General features: G+C 39.0%; 1 protein-coding gene across 1 annotated transcript in view; it reads right to left on the bottom strand.

Annotated features, from left to right (window-relative positions):
* Positions 1-9,657, bottom strand: part of STRN3 (striatin 3) — a 112,385-nt gene that overhangs the window by 99,421 nt on the left and 3,307 nt on the right. Inside the window, exon 2 of the mRNA XM_019519922.1 lies at positions 8,355-8,521. Within this exon, the coding sequence (XP_019375467.1) occupies positions 8,355-8,521 (167 nt within the window). The remainder of the gene's footprint in view (positions 1-8,354; positions 8,522-9,657) is intronic.

Here is a 9,657-nt window from a genome sequence, read left to right as displayed (position 1 = left end):
AAAAAAAAAAAAAAAAAGAAGTTCCCATCAGTGTTTGAACAATATGGGCCATGTGTTTTAAAGACACACTCAGTGTTGGTTGCTTTTACTCAACTTCATAACTGGTTTCCATTACTAAACACATGCTGCTTTTGGCTGAAGTTTAATAATACACAAAGTATTTAATGAAGTTTACTTGTATGCAAATATAAGTCAAAGGACTTCCCCCCCTACGCTGACTGGGGGAAAAAGCTTTGTCCTGTATTCAAGTAAACATGGTATATTTGTTTTTGCTCTGATCTTAAAGTGAACAATATAGCAATAGTACCTTGGCATATTAATAAGACTTGTAGTTTCTCTTTAACAAGAGAAAAGTGTGTCATGCTGTGCCACACATTCTGCACCCCCATTTTCAAAATCCTGGATCTGCTCATGATTTACCTCATTTGACTCCACCTCAGACCCTTGCCCACCCCCTCCTTTCTTTAACAGGATCTCAACAACTCTTTCCCTCATGCTCCCCTGCTACTACATGTGTTAGGGTATTTTTAACCTTTCCTCAGATGAACTGGGTATTGGCTGCAGCCAAGGCTGGAACTCTTTACTGGGATGTGCCAATGCTCCAGCTGGGACAACCTGGAGGGTTCCTGGTTAGAGGGTCTTGCTGCTCCACTCAAGGTCAGGCTGATCATCATATCTGGGCTCAGGAAATAATTTTATTCCATGGTAAAACTGATATGGACTGTGGCGATTTTTGCCTTCCTCTGTAGCTGGGGACGTGGCCTCTTTCTGAAATCAAGTGTATATTAACCACCTTTACTGTAGCAGGACAATAGCCGCCAGTCTCCCTGTTTTACTTGAGGCAGATTAGGCTGTTATATCTTCTGTTGTGTCAGGATTGATGATGTAGTTTTGCTAAGAGGTTAGACAATGGATCTGTATAGGATGGTCTGGATAGGAATGATCCTGCCTTAAGGCAGGGGGTGAGAATAAATAACCTATGAAGGTCCTTTCCAGCCCTACTTATTTATGATTCTATGAACTTCTTTAAAGAGAAAAAGAAACAACATCTGATATGACCATCTCCCTTCCCTCCTCTCATTCTCTCTTCTGCCTCTGGTATCACCGACATAAGATGTTTTATATCTGTTCTCCTTCTCTAACTTTCTATCCTCTAACTTTTCAATGCCACCACATAGGAGAAACAAAGTATTCTACCAATCTCATTCTCTTGAAAAGCTAAGCCATTTTGGTTGAAACCTGACCAACTCCCCCCCAACCCCCCAAAACAAAAAAACAAAAACGAAAAACGAAGGGTAAAGCAGATACCTGGCATGGAAAATGTCAACAGTTAAAGTTTGACAAAATGATCAGCAATAGAAAAACACAATCATATGTTTAATAATAATGAAACAGAAACTGTCTGACAGTTAGAGGTGACCTATACATCAGGAGATGAAAAAGTCAAAGTGGCAGAAACAGCACATCACAGATCAAATCAAGAATCCAGCACCACCCACCCCACACAGAAACACATGTCCAAGCTTCAGTAGAGTCTGTTGATCCCAGACAGGCCTCATCAGCCATCTTCCAATGCACCGATAAGGCAACCATGGAAGACAATAATCCTCAACTGTAAGGGACTGCCATAAAAGAAGAAATTTAACTGCTGTACAACACAGAATTCTGGGCACAACTTAAGACTTAAGAGATATTTCCCTTTTTAAAATGTATGTGTGTTCAACTGCATTGATTTTTAATCATTTGGAACCTTGGCTATTTTTAAAATTGCTGATCTGTATTTCTCAGCGCACCATTTTATTTTTTTTTTGTACTGCATTCTCTAAGGTAAGAAATTAAACCTCAGACTTCTAGCACCTCTTAGTGTGTCTAAGCTCTGGACTTCTTCAGATAAAATACATTAATAAGAATAAGAATAATTTGTATCTTGTAAATTAGCTCACACTTTATAAAACTCACAAAGTCAAATAGTATTTGACTGAAATACTATTTTACAGAATGCTTTCTGAAAGCGTGCCAAGTATTCTGGCCATATTCATGAATGAAATAAGCAGTACATTCAAATAACTTAGAAAGCCAATGCAAATTCTGTAACAAGGGGAAACAAATGTTTTTAAAGAAAGATTTTGAGGTACAGTTTGAAAATAACTAAGACTTTGGCTCAAAAATAGGACTGCATCATATTTGAGAGGAAGTTTGTCAAAGAAAATAATTATAACTTAATCAAACACTGGCAGATTTTATTAGATTGTTTTTATGCTATTTCAGTTTGTTTTTATACACAATTTTCAACATTCAATGAATACATTAACCCTATCTTATCAAATAACAACCAAACAAAAATGATACACTGGTTTAGAAAACAACCGTCCAATGCCTTATCTCCTCAATGCAACAATGCAGCCAACAGTGTGTCATGTGTAAAAGAAACATAACATGGAGAGAAAGAGAGAAGGCCTTAAAAAAGGAAATGAACAAACAATCAGCTAGTGTAATTGATACACATATACTAGGCAAGCAGAATGGGACAATTTCCTCTATGAGGGAGGCCTTAATATTTAATTTGCAAAAACTACTGAAAGTGTGAAAAACATGACCAGACTGTCCCCATATATCTATGTCTGTATTTTAGACAGGATCTTTCAAGCTGTATCACTCCAAGTAAGCATAAAGGGGGGAAAGGAGCCTAACCTTTTATCTTCTGAAATCTATTTACCCAAGAACTAACTCCTTAGAACCATATACCAGTACCTTTTTAAATTTATGGTGAAGATTATAAATCAGAGATAGATTTTCTGAACTGGACAATGCTTTGCCTTTACACTGATGGCCAGTAACGCATATAGAAGAGACCCCTCAAAGATAAATTTGTGCAGTATTTTCTCAAGGCTAAAAAAATTTCAAAACTAACTGTTCTTCTTTGATTAATATTGCTTATAAATTGAGTAATTTAAATTTACATTGTCAGGCCTCGGGTGCAAAATGTTTGTCCTTGACAGTAGATCTTTCGTGAGGCAAAACGAGAACCATACTGTATAAATATATACAATACCTGAAGGCTTACTATTTTGAGATGAAAGTTGGTTCCCTAAACGTCGTAGATGCTCTACAAGACCATGCTAGAAGGAAGGGCAAATTAAGCATTTACATGGTATATCAATTTGTCTGACTGAATTCTAGTGTAAGCCAAAAACTGTTTGATATGGGCTAACTCAAGAGTTGTTAAAAGGCACAGGAAAAGGGATTTTATCACTTCTAATCAAAAGGTTCCTTGCCACATTCTTGTTGAACATGCATGCCTGGGCTGTTCTCTCTCAGCCCTCCACAGCAATGGCTCTCAACCATATTACCCTCAAAGGCACCCCTCAGTAGGCTCGAGGCACCTCTGACAAAGTGTCAGGTCTTACTTTTCAATCATTATTTTGACTGTGGAAAAGTAATAAAGCAATGCTTCTATTGCAAAGAACTCAGGAAGACCACAACAGGACACAATGTTTTTACCACTATGAATTCCTGTTTGAAATTTCTGGGTTTATCTTGTGAATTATGTTTGCACACCCAACTGTGCTAACATTGAATGGTGTCCACTGGCACCCTTGAAAGGCTCTAAACGCACCCTAGAGTGCAGTGGGCCTCTGGTTGAGACTCACTGCTCTATGTGATTTGAGAACAGCAAGAAAGTGAGTGTCTTTATTAGCCCTGTGCTATGAGCTGGGTCCAGTAAGCTCAGCAGTTGTGACACAGCCAGCCTGCACTATAAGCCAGTTTGTTAGCTAGGAAGTGTCTGTATCCTTATCTGCCAATTTCTTCTTATAGTTTCTAGTGATGTGCCCTTCCTAGAGATGCCTGGTCAGCCAGGCTGAACTGAAAGCTTTACAAGATAAGAAAGCTCTTTATATTACTGCAGAATAAGAAAAAGCTCTTGCTGCAAAGTCTCTAAGACTAAATAATAGTCAACTGATACTTAACATAAGCTAACTATTAAGAACAAAAGGGATCTACTTTTGGTTGTTTTCTTCTTATGCTGCTCTGGTCTAGTACGTCTGGTAAAGCAATCCTATAAAACTACTAAAAGAAACTAAAAGTGGTTGGCTGAAGGGTCTTCCGGTCCCTCCTTGTTTTACAGATCTGTTTCCTGCAAGCCAAGGGGCTAAAGAGGACTAAGATTCTGAAGTGGAATGAAATTTTCAATAGCACTGAAGCAACTTAAGCTTCACCAGAAGAAACTTCATGGAAAATTCAGAACAGTTCACAGGGTGTGCAGAATGGTGGCTGTTGCAAGGGAAAAACAGAACAGGCAGAGCAGAAAAGGAAAAAGGCAAAACAGTCCCTTTGACAAGAAAGGACTTTGGTGAGTTAATCTCAGAAAGCAGAGCTTTAAAATACTCTATAGAGGCACAGATTGATAAAAATCAAAGCAGAGACCAAAAGAATTTAGGACAGGGTCACAACCCTGAATGTAAAGGTAGAGAGAAACTTACAACTACAAGTAAATCTTCAAAACAAAACTAAGATGGTTCAAAAAAGAAAAAAAAGAGCTTGCAAAGAAAACTGAGATGATAGGAAACAGAGAGAAGAAATGTGTGAAGAATAGATGTCCAGCAGAAGACTTATATTCCTACTGATGAAAACAAAGAATCTATTCCTTGTACACACAGCTCTACATTACCCCAATTCAAACAAACCAAGAGACAGGCTGCATGCATTTTGAACAAAAGCAGCAAATTCTGAAGAAGGCTAGAGAAACTTCCCAGTCCTACTCTCTCACTGATTACAGGCAATATTAAGGAGAAGGAAATATTTGAGTAAAACTATAATACCTCTCAGAGAAGCAAATAAGACACAAATGGGCTTTTCCGGCTAAATGTATCTCTACACATCAAGAGCAGCCATATATTATGAAGGACAGAAAGAAGGTCTTAACATCTTTGAGAAACTAAACTTAACGAAGAGCATACTTCATACTGGAACTGCAGCCTAAGACTTGACACAGACAGTGAGAAGCAAACTCTTAACCCCAGAAAAAGATGATACTAAAGTACAAGGACAAGGAGATGGGGAAGTCACAAAACTAGGAGTATTCAAAAGAATTTAAGCAGGACTGAATAATCTGAGGGAGATGAAAAAGTGGAAGGGGGAATATCACAAGGAAAAATAAAAAAAGATAAAACAACAATGTTGGGGACCAAAATGATTAGGAAAACAGGGGAGTACAGATACATTCCAAAACAAAAAGGAAAGGGTAAGAAGGGTGGATAAAGGGTATAAATATAGTACAATATAGGACATAAAATATGGCTCTGCACAATTTCCTTCAGGAAACAGTATCTGACAAAATATACAGAGCAATGATTCCATAGGGTGCGAGTCGGGAACCTCCCAGAAAGGATTTCACTACTTAGGTATGGAGGGATTATCGTACTGACTTGAATACAAAACAAGTTTTCTTCTCATAATTGGCATGGGGAAAAACATCTTTTCTTATAACTGCATACAAGGAAATCTCACTAAAAACACTATCATTAAACAGTTGCCAAAAGCAGCATATGCTCAGCAATAGAAACCAATCATCAAGCTGATTAAATGCAGCCAACATTGAGCATGACTACATATTGCCCACAATGGGCAAGCATGCTGATAGAAACCTACCACAAAGATAGGTTAGAGCAGACCGTCTGAATGGGGCAGGGATGGCCAGAGTTACTCACATGGGGAGCCACATCCAATCCTCCACTTAAGTTCAAGAGCTGGAGAGTGGGGGAGGGGCGGTGCTGAGCATGAGCAACCCAGAGTGGACATGATACCCACCCCCAAGCCGCCACCAAAGCATCGAGCTGCTTTCCCCATGGGGAGTGCGCCCTGAGGTAAGCAGCACAGCTGCAGCACCAGCAGTCCAGGGAGAAGTAGGCAGGTGTGACAGAGCACCTTTTGGGTGCCTGTCACTTTAAGGGCTGGAGCAGGCAGCTGGCAGGTGCTTGATGAGGGGGGCTATTTTAGAGCCCAGCTCTCAGGGCTGGAGCAAGTTTGCTGGCAGCCCTCAAAGGAGTAACATCACATAGCTGAGCTACTGCTCTGGGAGCATTTTAGAGGTAATGGCAGAAGCTATGGGGATGGTTGGAAGCTCCTGGTTCTGGGTATAACTGGAAACTGCACCCTGACAGGGAAGGGTGGCCTGGTGGGACTCCTTGTAATAAGGGAGTCCCCAAGAAATGCCAGGCCAGTTACCTCCATAGTGAAAGGCGGGTACAGGCACCTTAACCCCAGCCTCAACTATCTGATGGGTTATTGAGAGAGCAAGGCAGAGCCAGACACGCTTACTGAAGCACCTGAGCCCTATAGGGGTGTTGGACCCTGGAATGGTGGGCTAGGCACACTAAGTGGAGGCACCTGAGCCTACAGGGGTGTAAGAACCCGGGGCCCCAAGTGACGAGGGTGGAGTGGTGGGTCAGGCACACCAAGTGGAGGCACTTAAGCCTATAGAGGTGGAAGACACCCCAGCGTAAGGGGCAGAGTGTTGGCTCAAGGGGGGAAAAGACTGATCAGTTTCCCGGTGAGGGGCTAGGGGTAAAGTCAGCCCACAGTCTGGCTAACTGCCCAGCCACCATGCAGATGAGGATTATGGGAGACCCAAAAGTCTCTGCCAGGGCTGGCCAAGGAGTACAGAGATAAGTCTGACAGCCTATGTGGTTGCTCAAAGGGGAGGGGTGTAGTATCTGAAGTATACATGTGTATGTACAGACACACAGCAGTGCTGAGCTGGGGGGCCACTTGGCTTAATGTTGTTGTCTCCGCTGGGGCCCAGCCCAAGGAACTGTATGGAAAATTATGAGTCTTTTGGCTTTGGACTAATATCATGCATGGTTTGTACTATATAAGTAGGTGCCAAAGTGCTGCTTAAAAGTGTGCTTATGGAATATGTGTGTTAAAACTTGGAGCAATTTCAAAGCTGAAATGCACCCATTCTGGTTGAACTAAGTGTATAGGCAGTATAGGCAAATTGCTACAGACATGCCTAATTTCAAAGTTATTGTTTTCAGATTTGTTCCTCACTTCTAGGTGCTCAGGAAAAGAGCAGAGTATGACAGTAAAAAGAAGAGGAAGGGACTGCCAGGGAAAAAGGGTGCGAGGAAGCAGAGAGCAAAAGAAGTTACCTGACCCCCAGATCTATTTTCCCCTCAGATTAATGATGGTGGGGGAGAGCTAAAGGGTATAAAAATAATGATGATTTGAGGATCCACACAGGAGGGAAACTGGACTGGGTAAATAATGAAGGGTGCAGGGGTTTTAGTAAATATAATTACTTTTAGGACAAAAACATAAAAGAACAGACAGGGACCAAACAGAAGTGCATGTATATTAAAGAAGACCAAACATTTTATACTTTTTCTTATACTATAAAAAAGTGAAGACAATTCCAGATTTATATATATTCTCCACCAGCCAGTAAACCGGTGTCTCTGCCCAGATTATTTAAAAAGTAAAATACATTAGGTATTATATTGATACTACAGAAGATAAATTACATAATTGCTGTACATTATTTCCTTTGTAAATATGTAATAACCTCCATCTCATGCAATTCCTGTGTATTACTCCAGTATTGGAGTTTTGTTTCTATATTTACCTGAATAAAAAAAAAAAAAAAGATACTGATATACCAATGATCATCCTCTATATTTTGTCAACATACAGTGATGATTTCATCCAATTCCAATATTACATTTTTAGTATCTCTCATTTAGGAACAGTACACTACAGTTTTAACAATAACTTGTACAGAATGCTGTTCTTTGAAATGGAAAATGCACATTTGACACTGAAACAAATAGAGAATTGAACTAGCAATTCTAAACAATGGTGTTTATCAACTGATAAAGCCTAATACAGCATTGGACAGGCACAGTAAAGTTTTTACCACTTCTATGGGAATTTGTTAGAAGCTGGATTCCATTACTATGCAATTTTTGTTGTTATACAATTATTCCTTTGCTTTATGAAACTGGAACAGAATAGATTATATCATTCTCTGTGTATAAGAGTTTCAGAATTGTTATATAGCAGTTATTATGACATAAGGAGAAGCACAAAACTACTTTTGTGCATCAGGAAAAGTCAGTTTAAGAAAACATTGGTAAAATGGGCTTCAGATTTAGGAATGTGTTACAGAACGATATTTTGGGACCTCAGACTAAACTAAAAATTATTAGTTTAGGCCAAACTGTTGCCAAAAAACAAGAAATTTCTCTATTTAAAGCAATCCTCTGAAATGCTACTAGCATCCATATGCTGCAACAAGCACTTATATGAAAAGAAGATACCTCTAAAAAGCTAAAAAAATCTACATAAATACATACCTTTCTTGTTTTAATGCATATTCTAACATTTTTATTCTTCTTACTAAATCTTTCTTCAAATTTTCCTGACCCTTTCTTTCTCCTTGTAAAAATGCTATCCGAGCCTGAAAAGACAAACAAGAGAGTGGATTTGTTTTCTTCCATTTACCACAAAACAGATAAACAGCCTAGTTCATAAATTTGTTTTGCATTGCAATATTTAGTTTAAACCTCTAATAGAAAACTTCAGAAACAAAAGTATTTACATTACATAGATTACACATACTTTCATTTCATAACAAGTGCAGCAATATAGCTAGAGACTCAATCTGACAGTTTATTCAGATAGATATTCATAATCTAACATCAAAGTTGTAGTGAAAAGGATCATACATGACTTGCGAGTTGCCTGAATGATAGAGAGTCTAGTCTTTCATTCAATCTGCTAATTTAAGTGAAATCTTAAGGAGGATTTGAACACCAAATACCCATAGCATTTGAGAAACTGGGCTTTTGCCTACACAAACTCATGCTTCAGAACTAGTCCTTAAAGTGCAACTCTGCCCTACACTTCAAAAGAACACAGCTAATCACCTCTTAACTCAAAATACTTAACCTTTTGGTTGGCTAACATGAAACAAGAATACACATTTTTTGTACTGAAGACCAGACTAAACAGACTCAAATCGGAACCTTACTAACATGTAAAGCTTTAAGACAGTTATAGGGTTTCATCCTGGAGTTGGTTAACCCTTTGGCTAGTTAATCTGCAAAAATAATACACTTTTTTTGTATAGAAGACAAAGCCAAGCAGTTTAATTTCAGAACCTTATTTATGCAAAAGCTGAGAACACTGATGTGATTTCAGCTGAAAGAGCGACAATAAAAAATGCAAGATCTACACAAGATTATAACAGATTTAAAAAACAAGTAATTAAATATGGGGATTAATTTCGTTCAAAAAATCATTATTCTTTGGAATTAGAATCCACTATATTCTTGATCAGATCCCTGAATTTTTGGATCCTCCCCTTTTCAGATGAAATCAAAATGTTCTCAGGACTGGCACACCAATAAAGTTCTCTCTTAGCTTGTTTGCTTGTCTTCATTAGAAAAAAAGGTATATTCTTACCTCATATGAACCAACCAGCAGGTTAATTAAAGCATGTTAAAACATTAGGGGCTATAGGCTGTACAGGCGTGATAGAGAAGGTAGGAAAGGAGGGGGGGTGGCAATCTATGTCAAGGAGCACTACACATCCTCTGCCAGCAGAATGGGGTCAGAGGAAGGGCGAGCTGAAGTGCTCTGGGTCAAGATTCAGGG

The sequence above is a fragment of the Gavialis gangeticus genome, unplaced genomic scaffold, assembly GCF_001723915.1.
Source record: "Gavialis gangeticus isolate Ggan-Ray unplaced genomic scaffold, GavGan_comp1, whole genome shotgun sequence".
NCBI lineage: Eukaryota > Metazoa > Chordata > Crocodylia > Gavialidae > Gavialis > Gavialis gangeticus.
This window is presented reverse-complemented; position numbering and strand designations above follow the sequence as displayed.